Below are 16628 nucleotides of genomic sequence, written 5' to 3' on the forward strand. Positions count from 1 at the left end.
AAGTAGTTGAAAATGAAAAGGTTAACAAAACCTTTTCCCCTGATGACTTCTGTTAACTACCTACCTCTTCCTACCCTGACAACTAAATAGGATGGTATGTGTCAGTTGTATTGCCAGGCAACTTTGCTTCTGGTAAGTATGACCCCTAGGACTGGTAAGTTGCATCTGGACTGGGAAATCTCCAGATATATGATAGAAAGCCACAGCTTTGGGCATACCTGAGTGGAAAAGTCTTGTGACTGCATGTCCTTTAAGGAGGACCCTGAGCTGTCACCTGGGGAGATACCGTTGCATAGACTGCTGTTAGAATATTGTCTTCTGAAAAGGAGGTTCAAAATTGTCCTGCTGGCGAGCTGTGGTTCCTGTCCTATAGCCTTCTGAGTAAATTGGTGCCAAATATAGCCTGTCGCAGGCTTGTTAAGTCTGAATGTTTGGTTGAACCTAAGAAGATTGGTGGATGATGCAGAAGTAAAAATCTTCCTTTGTTGAAATACGCAAATAAAAGTTGTCCTGTAACACTTAATTAGTTGGCCTTAAAAGCCAAGCTTTAGGTCAACTGGGGATTTGATCTAAGTCCAAAAGTGACATCTCCTAAATTCCAAAATTTCTCTCCTCAATTCTCAATCAAGAACAAAATCAGAGGTAACAGTAGTCGTATTTACTGGTATTCATGGTAAATCCTTTACATAAATTATTCTCTTAATCCTTACAATTCCATGAAATTGGTGAGGGTTGTCTTTAATGATGCTTTTTTTATAGAGGAGGAAAGTGAGTATGAGAGAAGGCATTTTTACAACATCCACAGCTAGTACACAGCCCATGATTAAAAACTCAGTTGAGATAACTTGGCCATCAAGAAATTGAGAACTTTTAGGTTCTTATAGGATCATGGCCATTTTCCAAAATCAGTATTCTACTCACATCCTCAAAAGGAAGGAAGGAAACATCTATAAAGGAGAGAGATAGCCTATGTATGTAATACACTTAGAAGACAGAGTACTACCAACATCTATATACATGTATATGGGGAAATAAGCATCTCAATCCAGCAGTCAGCTCTGGAATCCACACAAGAACAGAATCAGGTGGGGGCTGCAGGGGAAGGAGAATGTAAGGGATTCCTGGGGTTCCTTCTCAGTAGTGGGTCTCATCCTTAGTGGGGAAACATCAAGAACCAATGTGACATGTGGGGAATCAGGCTCCTGGGAAGTCAAGTGGAAGCGACTTAGTGCACAGAATTGGAATCTTGGGAAGGCACCATGTCTTGCAGAAGAAACCTAACCCTCAGAGACAAAGGGGAAAAATGAAGATAAGGACCCAGTAGCCACACTCCTGGACATGTATCCCAGAGAGAGAGAATTTATGTAGACATAAAAACCGGCATATAATGCTCATAGCAGATTTGTAACAGCCCAAAATCAGGAATAACCTAAATGCCCCTCAGCATATGATTGATACAGTATGCCCATACAATTAAATACTAGTCAACTCTAAAAAGGAACAAACTACTGATAGAACTTAGGTCTCAAGGGAATTATGCTGAGTGAAAAAAAGAGTGTCACAGGGTCTCACTGTATGATTCCATTTGTATAACACTGTTGAAATAACAAAATTATGAAGAACAGATTAATGCTTGTCAGAGCTAGGGATGGGTGGGGGAGAGGAGGTGGATGGGCGTGACTATAAAGGGACAGCACTAGGGATCTTTGCGATGATGGAACAGGTCTGTATCTTGATTATGGTGGCAGTTACCAGAAATCTACATGTGATAGAATTGCATACAACTATACACACAAGAGCATTTAAAAGTGGTAAAATCTAAATAAGGTCTGTGGTCTGTACCAATGTCAGTTTCTGGGTTTTGCTATTGTACTTTAGGTTATATGAGATGTTAGCACTGGGACAGGCTGAGAGACGGGTACACAGGACTTTTTTTTTTTTTTTTTTTTTTTTTTAGTTTGTGAATCTATAATTATTTGAAAGTAAAAATATTTTTTAAAGTTCTAATAAGGAATCAGGAGGTAAAACCTCACTCCATAAAAAGCTTTATTACTGAATGATACCTGATCTCACAAAAAACAACTTAGCAGAAAGTATTCTTGAACTAACCCAGACCCTTTCCTCCCATTTGATGACAGTATTGCTGGTAACTCAACTTAAAATTACATCCCTAGGGAAAAAAAATAAAATCACTAAAGAGAAAACTGAAAATGAGAAAAAAATAAACTTTAACACAATATGCTAATATGAATTAAATTATTAGATATTTTAAAAATCCAAAATAGCAACTTAAAAACTCAGAACTGGACAAACAAAATGCAGATGTGAATGACTGGCTAAAATCAGGAAAAAAATTTGGAGAAAAAGACAAACATATCAGACATGAAGGCCATTATAAAGTATCTAAGGAAGAAGAGATACAACCAAAAGTAAAATAAAGGATACGGAAGATATAAATGAAAAGAGCCAAGAAAATGAAACAAAAAGGCTAAAAGAAAAATCAGTAAGTGATAAATATGAAAGTCAGACAAAGATCTAATAGAACTAATTTGAGTCCTGGAAATAAACTGGAACAGCGGTTCTCAAGGTATGGTCAGTTAGGCCAATCTGGAATGCGACAGAATCAATGACAAATGAACTGGCCTATTCAAAAAGTCAATGTTGCAAGAAGAAAAAAATGGGGAACTGTTCTAGATTGAAAGATTAGCAACAAATCAAATGCAATTTGGATCCTGATTTTAAGAAGCATGAGACATCTTGGGGACGTTTGAGAAAATTTGAATATGGGTAGATATTAGATGATGTTAGAGCATTGTTAACTTCTCCAGTTGTGATAATGGTTTTGTGTTTGTTTAGGAAGATGTCTTTATTCTGAGAAAATGCATGCTGACACATTTAGGGGTGAACTATTATGATGCTTGCAATTAATTTCAAAAGGTTTAGAAATGTATGTATCTGTACACACATAGACACTGATACAGTATGCCCATACAATTAAATACTAGTCAACTCTAAAAAGGAACAAACTACTGATAGAACTTAGGTCTCAAGGGAATTATGCTGAGTGAAAAAAAGAGTGTCACAGGGTCTCACTGTATGATTCCATTTGTATAACACTGTTGAAATAACAAAATTATGAAGAACAGATTAATGCTTGTCAGAGCTAGGGATGGGTGGGGGAGAGGAGGTGGATGTATATGTTCCACATATACAGTTGGAACATCCCTGAATCCAAAAATCTAAAACATGAAATTCATGCTCCATAATTCAAAGCTTTCTGAGTGTCAAAATGATGATACAAGCAGAAAATTCCACATCTGACCTCATGTAACAGGTCACAGTCAAAACGCAGGTGCACAACACAGTTTATTCGGTCTCCCTAAAGGAAAAAACCCATTTTAAAAAGCCATCCAGCAGAATGCCACCACACCCCTAAAAGACTCACTTCTGGCCCTTCAACTGCTTCTGTTTCTCCTTACCTACAAAAATAAAATACAGTATACAATAACCTTTTAAAACACAGCATCGTAAGTGGGAGACTGAAAGCCTGCCATTGTTTGTTGCTGCCCTTAACCAGCTGATACAGGTTTCTGGTGATGCTACTGTTGCCTAGCTACCCTGACCACATTATTTTTTCACTGTATCAATGGTATGTCTTTTTTTTTTTTTGCCGTCCTTGTTTCTATGCGAATTATGTCATTTTTTTTTACTGTTAAGTAGTTATGCATGAATAAGTATAGTAACTGCTTATTGGTAGCATATAAATTCAGTCAGGAATGATGGTGACATCAAACAACCACAAATTGACCACATGAGTGGCTGAGGTGACACTTTTGCTTTCTGATGGTTCAATGTATGCAAACTTTGTCTCAATACACAAAATTATTAAAAATAATACTATATAAAGTTACCTTCAGGCTATGTGCATAAGGTATATATGAAACAAGTGAATTTTGTGTTTAAACTTAGATCCCATCTCCAAGATGTCTTACTGTGTGTATGCGGATATTCCAAAATTTGAAAAAAACCCCAAATCCAAAATGCTTCTTCTAGTCCCAAGTATTTCAGATAAGAGATACACAACCTATATAGCAAAATCATTGAATCTGAGATGGGTGTACAAAGATCACTACTTTCAGTCTTCCTTTTTGTTTGAAAATGTACATGATAAACATATCCATACAGTTCATTGTAACATTACAATTTCCAAATCCTTTGGGAAAAACCCACCTAAACACAGTCTCTATCTAAGTGAATTCAAGATGATGCTCCTTTTTACAAAACTTAAAAAGATTTTGCAGTGGTGGCACTCCAGCCTCAAGTTAGTAGCATAGTCCTGCCTATATAAAAACATCTTAGTATTCCATTTAACTCTTAAGTTTTGTGTTCCTTCCATTCCATTAGGGAATAGAGCTTTGTGTCTGATAACAAATTCAGTCTACCATGAGACTATACACCACATTTAGAGGAAACTGGCCAGGCGTGGTGGCTCACACCTGTAATCCCAGCACTTTGGGAGGCCGAGGTGGGCAGATCACTTGAGGCCAGGAGTTTGAGACCAGCCTAGCCAACCTGGCAAAACCCCATCTCTACCAAAAATACAAAAGCCGGGTGTGGTGGTACAACCCTGTAATCCCAGCCACTCAGGAGGTTAAGGCAGGAGGATCACTTGAACCGGGGAGGCGGAGGCTGCAGTGGGCCAAGATTGTGCCACTGCACGCCAGCCTGGGTGACCGAGTGAGACTGTCTCAAAAAAATAAAAATAAAAAAGGAAACCACTCAATTTTTAGTCGTCTGCTGACTTAATTCTTTCCTTATACAGGTTAGCTCCAAGATACATCATTTAACTACTTTATGTCAGGAAACCACAAAATCCTAACCACTTTCACCACATCTTCTCTGCAAAGATCTCAACTTAGAATCAATCTAACTTGAAAATCCATCCCCATGTATATCCCCTATAGATCCATTTCCCCTCCTCTACAAAGCTTTCTTTGCTTGATCTCCCATCCCAATGTGATCAATCCTTAGAAATCTCATACCATTTTGCATTGCTGGTATCCAAGATGCAAAATAATCTTTGCCTGAGCCATGGAGATTTATTTCTACCACTCTTATGGCGATTATTTATTTTACCTTATTATTTGTGAAGAAGCCTAGAATTTGTTATATTTACACTGTTAAATGGTCACAACATTTTAAAAGCTGTAGAACAGTTATAGTTCATATATTAACTTTATAATTAAATGAAAAGGCAATGTTTATTAGCTGTTTCATACATCGTCTCTGAAAAGTTCTCAGTTCTTCTCACTGAAACTTGTAAGCAACTGAGCAGCTTCTGTCTGTATCTAAAATGGAAAAATACATGTTATAAGTAAACAGGGGAGCTAAGAGACTAACTTGTAAAATTTAAGTTTATAAAGTGGGGTTTCTAAGAGTTTCCAAACACATTATAACAATAAAATTTCTTGACAGTGACCCGATGAGACTCTCAGCTCTTCCACTTTAGTACACATCCCTTGACTTTTATGTTCTAGAAATCTTAACTCCATCTTGTCACGTGTGTCACACAGGAATAATTCTGCATTGTAGCAGGCAACCCGTAACATCTATCTGGTGACAGTAACTAAATATTTCCTATATAGAAATATAAATGTCAATGAATTTACGCTTAAAATGAACACACCTGTTTTCAACAATATTATGCATTTAGAAAATTATGCTTTTAAAGTTCTTAATTCACCACTTAATAGTGCCTCAAAACCTTTCTGCCTTACTTTATGGGAGATGTTTTACCTGTTTATCCTCCTCTGTGTGTGCTGGATAGTCCTTGGCTTTCATTAGCCAGAAAGCAGCAAGCTTTTTGTTGTGTAGTTTCAAGTATGTCTTTCCTAAAAGAAGTAAGTTTTTGCTGTAGAAGTTTGGATCCACTGCACATAGGAAAGAAAAAATGATCTCAGATGAAATAGTGTTGCTTTTATTTTTAAAGGTTTGATTTTGAGGTCTAAATTTCAATAAATTTGGTCAATAAGTGATTAGACTAATGGAAATTCTCTTTTGTTCAACTGTTTATATCTCAAACAAATATTTATAAAATAATAATTACCATTTAATGAACATCTACAAATGTGCTAGGCACTGTATTATACACATTTCTGATTTTCACAACTTTATAAGTGGGTATCGCCATTTTATAGATGAGAAACTGAAGCTCCTGATAGAATGTACGCTATTTGAGGACAATGATACTCTTTATAATCTCGTTAGTTCCCTATGATACCCCAAGTGCCTACAACAGTGTGTGAAACAACATACGTTCAGTGTACATCTGCTGAATAAGTGAATGAAATAATGATGATGACATATATATATTTGATCAACATTTACTGGATGTCAGCTATACTTAAGCATAGAGGATGAAACAAAAGCTCTGCTTTTTTCAACTTTGTAACGAAAAGGAGAAAGAGACATGAACACAACTAAATGTAATATAAAAATGAAGGGAATGCTTTGCTAGATATACAAACTTTGAAATGGTATGACAAACCAAAAAAAAAAAAAAAAGTGAAGAACATTCTTGGCTGAGAGAAAAGCATAAATAGAAAGCCTATGAATGAAAGCACAGAATTATCTCACCAACTTAACTCTCCACAAAGTTTCCTAACAATCTGAGATCCTCTGTATTCAAAGCCTACTTTTTCCTCTATACAATTAATGATTAATTCCATGTGCTCCTTAACTAAAATTGTTTTACTTCTTTGAGCAGATTTGTGTGATGCCATGTTGATATACTTAAGTTGTCCTGCGGTTAAATATATTCTTAAATTCATTCATCCAATCATTCATCTATTTACTCAGTCATCGAACAAATTTGCCAAGCATTGTGCCAAGTAATGAGTGTGCAATTGTGAGCCAGAAAAGACAAAGTCCCCATCTTCTCTGTACAGCCTTAGACATGTAAGTGTTCATAGTATTGAGTGATAAGTGTCACTGGAGAAACAAAAGATACTAAGGGCATCGGAGGAGCTTCTGAACTGAATATGGACCAGAAAGAAATAAGGTAAGGTCACTGAAGAATGAAGTTACCACGGATTTATTTTAGCTCCATGAGGGAAGGACCATGTTTTTCTCAACACACCCAACCCTTAAGTCTCTAAGGTCCTATATTTTTACTTTGTAATTAACTTTTAAATCTCTTTTTAAAAAAAGTCATTCCTAGATTCATATTTATGATATATGAAACAGTATGATCATGAAAGGGTATTAGTAGAAGGTAATAATGTAAGTCAGAATTGATAAATTACAGAGATAAAACATTCAGATAAAATTCTGTAGAAAACTATTATCATGAAATGAACAAGTCTATTATGTGTGGGATCTCAAATTTAATAAACATGGTGTCTTCTTAATTTTCTCCTGATTAAGTTTTATAGAATATATTTCAATGGCTTTTATGGTCTATTTGGTAACATATGCTTATGTCTCTTATCTCCCCTACTTAGTGTATGAATAATTAAAAAGGATAAATTTAGGATGGCCTGGTGACAGTTTCACAGGACTAGTCACTTTTCAAAACAAACATGACCTGAAACTCTTTGTCACAATATCTGTAATAGAACTAGCCTGGCTGAATAGCAGAATTCCCATTGAAATGCCTCTAATGAGATACATATATATATACATATATATATCTTTTCCCCCCCAGACAGGTCTCACTCTGTGGCCCCCAGGCTGTAGTGCAGTGGTGCAATCACAGCTCACTGTAGCCTGGAACTCCTGGGCTCAAGTGACCTTCTTGCCTCAGCCTCCTGAGTAGCTGGGACTACAGGTGTGTGCTGCCACACCTGGCTAGTTTTTATTTTTATTTTTTGGTAGAGATGAGGTGTCACTATGTTGCCCAGGCTGGTCTCAAACTCCTGGGTTCAAGTGATCCTCCTGCCTTGGCTTCCCAAAGTGCTGGGATTACAAGTGTGAGCCACCACATCTGGCCAATATGTGCAGTCTTGAATAAGACAATTACCATGTCAGAGACTCCTCTCAAAAAGGAAGGCTGAATTACATCAAAAGATGGACATTCCAGAACTGCAGCTCTAAGTTCAGTAGCAGCCTATTTCTCATTCAGGTGATCTTTACTGAATAAAGACTTTAAAAATTGTTTTACAATATCTAGCACAAAAATAAGCGTAACAGAATAAATAACTTTGCTTTAGAATTTGCTATTATAGTATATATATCCAGCATTCATACAATTTTACTGTATTAATATGTGTAATCAAAAATACCTTACCTTGTTCTGCCCTGTGAAAGTAGCCTAAGGCCTGTCAAAAACACAAAGAGCCCAAACATAATAAAAAAGATTAAAACAGACAATATTAAAAAAGCATTGTCTCAAAGACCTATTCCTATATTAAGGTCAGGAAGTAAATCATCTTAAAATAATGGTCACTTCTTCAACAGTGAGAGTTAACACCCAAACTGAACGTAACACTTAAATCATTATTAAGATTACAATATATGGACTACTTCTGGTAATAACTTGGTTGCTGTTTAGAACTTGTACCAAACTAACATAATGTGCAGAAAGGAAAGAACATTATCATGTGTAACTCAGCTATTTTGACAGTTCTCTTAAATAATAACTAGTGATTTCTAGTAAAAATGAAATATAATCAAAAGCTGAATTGATTCAGGTGTACATGTACTAGTGAATTTTTAAGAGTCCGTTATTATTGAAATTCCTACATACAATGTTATTGTGGGTCTGAAACTCTTTTTGTCCTACTTAAGCTACTGTTTTTGTAATGCATTCTCTAATGACATTTGATTTCTTAGAAACATAACTAATTTGATAAAGTAGAGCTGACTATATTTTTTGTCCTTAAAATGATTTTTTTTTTTTTTTTTTTAAGATAGGGTCTCACTCTGTTACCCAGGCTGGAATGCTATGGCACAATCACTGTTTATTGCAGTCTTGGCCTCCAAGGCTCAAGTGATCCTTCTCCCTCAGCTTAGCTGAGTAGCTGGGACTAGAGGCACAGGCCACCACACCTGGCTAATTTTTGTATTGTTTTCTAGAGGTTTTGCCACGTTGTCCAGGCTGGTCTTGAACTCCTGGGCTCAACTGATCCACCAACCTCAGCCTCCCAAAGTGCTGGCATTACAGGCATGAGCCACTGTGCCCAGCAGATGGGCATTATTTTAATAATGCCATTATAAAATAATGTATTATAAAATAATGCCACCAAAGTGCATTATTTTAATAATATTTCTCAACTGTGTGTAAAGAATACAACTAAGTATTTTTTACATCAATTTCTACACTATAGCTTCCCAGAAGAAAGAAAAGCTCCTTGTTACAATGTAAGTAGTATAAGTACAGCTTTCTCAACTGCCTGTTTTCTTACTCTGAAAAGCTTGTGATGAATAAACCCAAAGTTTAACCAGAAATTCCTCTCAAATTTTATTTTTAACAAGAAAAACAAAGGCCTTGAAAATATAACAGAATATGAACCTTTCATATGCTTTTTAAAATCAAAGTTATAATGAGTGTTCTTCTTTTATCAACTCAAGCATATGCTTTACTTTTCTGTTACTGTGTATAATACAGCTAAAACATGCTGGGTAACAGTTGCTGTATTTCTTGTTCTATTTTTGTGACTTCAATATGGTTTAGATTTCAAACAGAAAATGAAGGTAGATTTTAGCCACGAGCCATTTTAAATGACAGTATTCCACAGAATTAACAGTCACTCATCTAATGGGGAAAAAGAAAACCACTCACCAGTCATGGATAGTAAGTTTTAAGCCTTGTGATAACACAGTTGAATTGGATCATTAGAAATTGCTCAAGTCCCTCACTGAATCAGAGCTCCACATGTGTGAACACTGTAGAATGGCGCTGTGGTTAATAAATCGGTACTAAGTTAACAGAGGACATCATACTACCTTCTCATAGGTGGAACTCGGAGGAGTTGCAAACAGCATTTTAGCAATTCTTCTTTGATACCAAGGCATTTCAGCAAATGTATAGCACCTATAAGGAAATAATACAATTTTATACATTCAAATTGTACTTTCTTTTCTCTTAAAGATAACAAAGCATCTTAATACTATAAAAGGAATTTTGTACTGTATGTTTAAACAACTTGTGCTTTACATGATATCTGTTAGGTAATCCAGAGATTGACATAGTGATCCATTAGCTGGGATGTGTATTTTGTGATTAAATATAAATAGTAAGCAGTCATACTAATAACAGTAATATAATATACATCTACCATTGAGTGCATTGTGCCAGGTACTGGGCTGATTATTCTCTCACTTATTGTTCATAACAATTATATATGAGATAGGATAATTTCCCCTATTTTTTTATAGAAGAAAAACTCAGAGAAGTTAAACCTTACTCGGGAAAAATGACAAAGCTAAACATCAAATGTATAAATAACAGCAACCAATAACTTAAATCCATTTTTAAAGGGGCAAAGCAAATGATTAACCTCCAAATATCTTTACAACTTTCAGAAATAAGTAGGAAAGAAAGTGTTAGATCTTTGACTAGGATCTGAAGCCCTTAAGGCAGAAATTGCTATTTCATTTGGGTTTGCTTACTAGCATCTGACTTAGTGACTGCCCTTCAATTATCATTAATCCTCAGTGAGTGAGTGTTAGCTTAATATGTCCTTTATCCTGAAGAATATATTTCTCTTTTAAAAGAGTTTGACAGAGGACAGTTTACACTGGTACCCTTCTTAGATGGCAGTAAATATTTAGCTCTGCAGACCATACTCAAAAGAGTGGCCCATCAGTACAGAACACTTTGATAAAGCCTCATACCAGCACAATAATAATCTACAGTGGACATAAGATCACATAAAAATAGACAAGATACTGAAAATCAGATTATATCATTCCTCAGATTAATCCAGACTATATCTGACATACTTTGAAGATACAAAGACCCTCTTGGGGCATTCTACTGTTTTACTATAGTTACATTAATCTCATTTCATTTAGCATGGTAAATAAGAACAGTCTTTTCAGTCTGTACAAGTTTCTAAATGACCTGAATAACAATGTTTAACAGGATCATAATCAAATTTAGTATGTTCTAACAATACATATACGAGTGCTAGTTAATGGATTTAGCACTCTAAACTCTGTCAGATAATATTTTAAAATATTTAATATCCTTTATAGATGCAAAAGATATTTACACATACTACAAAATAATATCACACTAAATACTTACTACTGAAATATTTAAATAAATTTTCTTACCAAATACCCATAAGGTGAATTGAAGTCGCATCTTTAGGGTTCAGTTCAATTGCTTTCTAACAAGAAATGAGAAAAATAAATTGTATTTGTTTTCTAAACACTAATAAGTGCTTTACTGTGTTTGCTGAAGAAGCCATGATTTTTGTAAAAAAACAAAAAATCGTGTGTTTCAATTCTCCCATTATAATATTAATAATTAATCCTGATTCTTTGATTAAATTCACTTCAAAACACTATTAATGACTTGTACTAAGGTTACTATTTTGTAAGGTTCAGACATTTATAGTGTCTATCAAGATGAGAAAAAACATGAAATACATAAATGAATTGATTTTGCAAATTAATAATCTATAGCTCTTAAAGTTTCTTCCAGATTAAAGGAAAAATGAATAAGGAAGTACTTTCTTGGCAAACTGTATATGGATACTGAATAAAAGTCATTATTTCCTAAAGAAGAACTAAAAATGCATTTTAGTTTTTTAGAAAAATCTAGTTTTAGACAGTCTCTTCTATGTAGATTGTAGAAAGTCTTTTCTATTTTTAGAAAGTCTCTTCTTGTATGCAGATTTTGTTCAACTTCCCCATCTGTACTTACCAAACGAAAAATAAACAGTTTATAGAATAATTATGTGCAATGTAAAATATGTTGAATCTCCCTAATTTCTATTTACTATGTGAATTAGTGTGAAACATAAACTACAGAATACCTTTAAAGAAACTGTTCCTCCTTTTATCCATTATTTTGTTGAAACCCACTAAAGAAATCTTACAGATTAATGTTCATCATATTAAAAGGACTGTTTTTGAAAAAATTAAGATTTCCTAGTTTATGCTTTTCTATAAACCCACATTTTTGCTTTCAGTTTAGTAATGTGTGAGGTACACATTTTCAAATATTTGTAATGGTTAAGAGCATGGTCTCTGAAGCCAGACGGACAGGATTCAAGTCACAGCTTAATGACCCTGAACTGGCTGCAGTATCTACATTGTTACCACGACTGAGTTTTTTCCTCTTTTATAGAAAAGTCATATACTTACTTAACTCATAAGGTTGTGGTAAAAAATAAAAATATTTTAACATGTTTATATGCAACTTATGCTCTAAGCAACCTTTCCCAATTGGAATTCCACTAAAAATTAAGCCCTTCAAAAAACTGTGTAAGTAACTATTTTTTCCATTTCCTAAGAATGATACAGAGATACTATAGTCCCATTCTAGATGCATAGGAAGGAAGTTAATTCATCACAATGGATGCCTGGGGGGATCAGGGTTTAATTTTCCTTTTTTTTTTTTTTGCCTTTGCCAAAATAAGGTTTTATTTTGAAAGTTATTTGAAAAACACTGAGGAAAGAAGGAGAAGACCTAAGACCCAATGGATATAAGTTTCCAAATTTGTATTCTTGCCAGTCCCACCAATGGTCTGTCTCTGTCAAGCCCAGAAAGTGCTGATTTCTTTGGTAATTCCTATTTTTAGCTTCCTGGAGAAGAGATCTTTTCCCACAAGCCATCTTCTTTTTTTTTTTTTTTTTTTGTAGAGTAGGGCTTTATTTCCAGGAAACTGTGTGTTAGTTGGAGCAGTATTTTTTTCAAAACTATCAAGGTAGATCTAATATGTTCAACAAAGTGGGACGGCTTCGCCAGACACCAAGTGGAAAGATTCTCTAGTATGTGCTTGTCATCCTGCTGCAAGCAGAAATCCACATGTGGAAATGGCATCCAGGAGTACAGTCCTATACGAAGTTGTTCTGTCTTTGCATTGTGAATGCGAATCTTTGGTCCTCCTGCTAAAACTCATGCGGCATGCAGCTGCTCCTCCAGACCTCGATCTTGAAAGGAGGCTCTGTAGGCCGGGCACAGTGGCTTACGCCTGTAATCCCAGCACTTTGGGAGGCTGAGGCAGGCAGATCACTTGAGGTCAGGAGTTTGAGAACCAGCCTGGCCAACATGGTGAAACCCTGTCTCTACTAAAAATACAAAAATTAGATGGGCGTCGCAGCGGGCGCCTGTAATCCCAGCTACTCAGGAGGCTGAAGCAGGAGAATCACTTGAACTCTGGAAGTGGAGGCTGCAGTAAGCTGAGATCACACCACTGCACTCCAGCCTGGCCAACAGAGAAGACTCTATCTCAAACAAAAAAAAAAGGAAAGGCGGCTCTGTAAATCTCTGCAGTCTCAAGTTGACAGCAATACCATGTTTTATTAGAAAGTGGTATTCATTTTCTTCCCGGTCACTTAATTCCGTCACACATAATCAATACCACTAAGTGAATGTCATCTTCTTTCCTGTCAGATTCACTAAGAAGTTAATGAGTGAGTTTTTGTGACAACTGCCTCCCACATCACTGAAGCCTCCCACGAGGTATACTTCCAGCCTTCCACATTGAGCTTGGGCGGAAAAGGATTTTATGGAGTTCATGATCAAGGGGACCTCAGCTTTGGTGTCAGTTCCATCACAATGTGTCAAGCAGGTGGCCCCGTTACCTGTGTGCCACATGACCACAATGTGACAAGTAGTGGCATTATCAGAACCCAGAATGGAGATGGAGCCATCCTTTGGGGACGTCACTGCGAGCTCTCTTTGCTGAACATACAGAAGGCCCTAGGGTTCCACTTGTTGAACAGACTGACCTCTGAGACGTCTGGCTCTTTCCTCCAGAAGCAGGTGGGCTCGGACGAGGTCCCTGGCAAACTGCAGCAGCCACACTTGCCGCCCCTCAACAAGCACTGGCATTGCGGAGGCAGCCGCCCAGGCCAGGGTTTAATTTTCTTAAGGGAAGGGTTGACGGGGGGTACTTTCAAGCAAACTCTTTCATAATCAATCTTTCCTGCCATTGGTCTTTCAAAAAGAATCCAAAGATGGTAATTCCTTGCCACTTTGGATATATAATGGAATTTGAAATGTAAGTAGTATAAATGATCCTTTTAATATGTAAATACTAAATACTGCCATTTAAAATATATATAAACATGTACATTTGAAAGCTTATATAAAACACTGTTTTTTATAATCTATAACCTTCACTGTTTTGTTAAAAAAAGAGAAAAGTGTACATTTGTATTTTTTCTACAGTTCTTCATTATTCACTTTGGAAGTTACGTCATGTATTTCTACATCCTGAGACACAGAGAAATTAAGTGATCTATCTAATGCCACTGAGAAAATTACTGTATTTCCCTGAATCTAAAATATCAAAAATGACACCATTAGTTTATGTGCCACTAAGAAAGAAAATATCACTGCCAACTACAATGTAAGGTTCCAGTGATTACATCATGTAATCTCATTTCAAAGATTTTAAACTGTGAAACAGGTAAATTGTTACATTATAAAATGTCAGTTATTAGGTATATATTACTATCCATACCTGAACAAGAAAAGCTAGGTCTCCTGACTCCCAGTCATTCTTTTTCACTAGTTGTTACATAAACTAAGAATTGACACTAAACCATAAAATTCTGAAAAACTATTTAAATAGCAAATTCAGCACTATTCCTATGTATGTTTCCATCACTTTTCCTTCCTATAATCTCAAAAGAGCAATAAATATGCTGGTTTTTTGTGGTAGTTTTTTTTTTTTTTTGAGACAATGAAGTTCATACACGTTAAGAAATATACAGATTTCTATGCAATTCTTAGCACCTAACAGCTAACTATAAATTAACTTTAGGGGAAAATATTTTTAATAAAACACACATAGAATACACACAGATATCAATCTTAAATAGAATTATTACTATAAGGAGTGGTGTGTCAATTGTGTTAAAGACTGTTACATTGGACCACACTTTCCATATTCAGGAATTTGTGTCACTGGTCCCCTCCCACAGAAACTGGGCTTGCCCTTGTGACTTGTTTAGATTAACAGGATATTACCAAGTATGATGCAAGCAGAGGCTTGCTAAAAGTTTGCACACTGGATCTTTTCCCATGGAACACTCCTTGGAAGCCAACTACCATGCTATAATGTGCTAGACAACTAAGTGATAAAAAAAAAACAAGTGAGGAGAAACTCTCATAGGTGATAGGCCATCTTGGACACTGTAGTCTCAGCTGCGGGCCCAGGTGATTGCAGCTGTCTAAATGACCTCAGCTATACCAAGCGATGTGGAAGTGCCACTGAGCTCAGTTAACCCACAGAATTGCAAGAAATAACAAACTTGGCTGGGTGCAGTGGCTCACACCTGTAATACCAGCACTGTGAAAGGCCAAGGCAGGTGGATCAGCTGAGGTCAGGAATTCGAGACCAGCCTGGCCAAAATGGTGAAACCCTGCCTCTACTAAAAACACAAAAATTAGCCAGATGTGGTAGTGTCCGCCTGTAATCCCAGCTACTCAGGAGGCTGAGGCAGGAGAATTGCTTGAACCCAGGAGGCGGAGATTGTAGTGAGTCGAGATAGTGCCACTGCACTCCAGCCTGGATGACAACAGCAAAACTACGTCTCAAAAAAAAAAAAAAAGAAAAGAAAAGAAATAACAAACTGTTTGAAATACAGCAATAGATAATGAAAACAAAAACCTATTCAGAAAAATTTGACTTTTAAAATTCATGAATTTGAATAATTCATCAGTACCTCAAAATGCTCCTTGATAATATACGCATTTGCAATTTTAGCCTTGATGCCTTCATAATCTCCAACATCACTAAGGCAGATTGCATACCACTGAAAATTAAAAAAAAGTGTAAGAACAATAATATTCTTAATATTTCATTCAATACAAGGTAAAACTGTATAATATTTATTCTTCAAGTCATTCTCATCCAACAAAAAGTCATTGAGCATAAAAACTGTATTAAATGCAATGGAATACATAAAGAAAAGTGGACATGGCCCTCTAGAAACTCAGGAATAGGGTTAGGCGCAGTGGCTCACGCCTGTAACAGTACTTTGGAAGGCTGAGGTGAGTGGATCATCTGAGGTCAGGAGTTTGAAACCCTGGCCAACATGGTGAAACTCCATCTCTACTAAAAATACAAAAATTAGCTGGGCATGGTAGCATGCACCTGTAATCCCAGCTACGTGGGAGGCTGAGGCAGAAGAATTACTTGAACCCGGAAGATGGAGGCTACAGTGAGCCAAGATCACACCACTGTACTCTAGCCTGGGCAACAGAGAGAGACTATGTCTAAAAAACAAAACAAAACAAAACAAAACAAAACAACCTCAGGGATAGGACATGTTTATAGAGAACTATAATACAAGGTAGAAAGTGGTGAATTTTCCAAGAAAGTTACCAACACAACGAGATAATGGTTCATGTTTATGGTCTGAGTATCAGTTTAGAAGAATATGTAATTGAATGTTTTATTTTCTCATTCTCTTTTCTAGGAGTTCCATCTCCTCCCATA

General features: G+C 36.1%; 1 protein-coding gene and 1 pseudogene across 2 annotated transcripts in view; both read right to left on the reverse strand.

The window, feature by feature from the left end:
- Window positions 1-3335: 3335 nt before the first annotated feature.
- The window catches only part of RMDN1 (regulator of microtubule dynamics 1), a 37258-nt gene continuing 23965 nt past the window's right edge, over window positions 3336-16628 (reverse strand). Inside the window, exons 5-11 of one of the 2 annotated variants that reach the window (XM_033202764.1) lie at window positions 15853-15942; window positions 11281-11336; window positions 9946-10033; window positions 8288-8318; window positions 5797-5930; window positions 5280-5348; window positions 3336-3479 (exon numbers count right to left, since the gene is read on the reverse strand). In XM_033202764.1, coding sequence (XP_033058655.1) covers window positions 5298-5348; window positions 5797-5930; window positions 8288-8318; window positions 9946-10033; window positions 11281-11336; window positions 15853-15942 — 450 coding nt within the window. In that variant the 3' untranslated portion in view covers window positions 3336-3479; window positions 5280-5297. Of the gene's footprint in view, window positions 3480-3656; window positions 5349-5796; window positions 5931-8287; window positions 8319-9945; window positions 10034-11280; window positions 11337-15852; window positions 15943-16628 lie in introns of those variants that run through there. The other variant, XM_033202763.1, reaches the window with a different exon arrangement.
- LOC117079143 lies at window positions 12528-15556 on the reverse strand (annotated as a pseudogene).

The sequence above is a fragment of the Trachypithecus francoisi genome, unplaced genomic scaffold (assembly GCF_009764315.1).
Source record: "Trachypithecus francoisi isolate TF-2019V2 unplaced genomic scaffold, Tfra_2.0 Lachesis_group7, whole genome shotgun sequence".
Lineage (NCBI taxonomy): Eukaryota > Metazoa > Chordata > Mammalia > Primates > Cercopithecidae > Trachypithecus > Trachypithecus francoisi.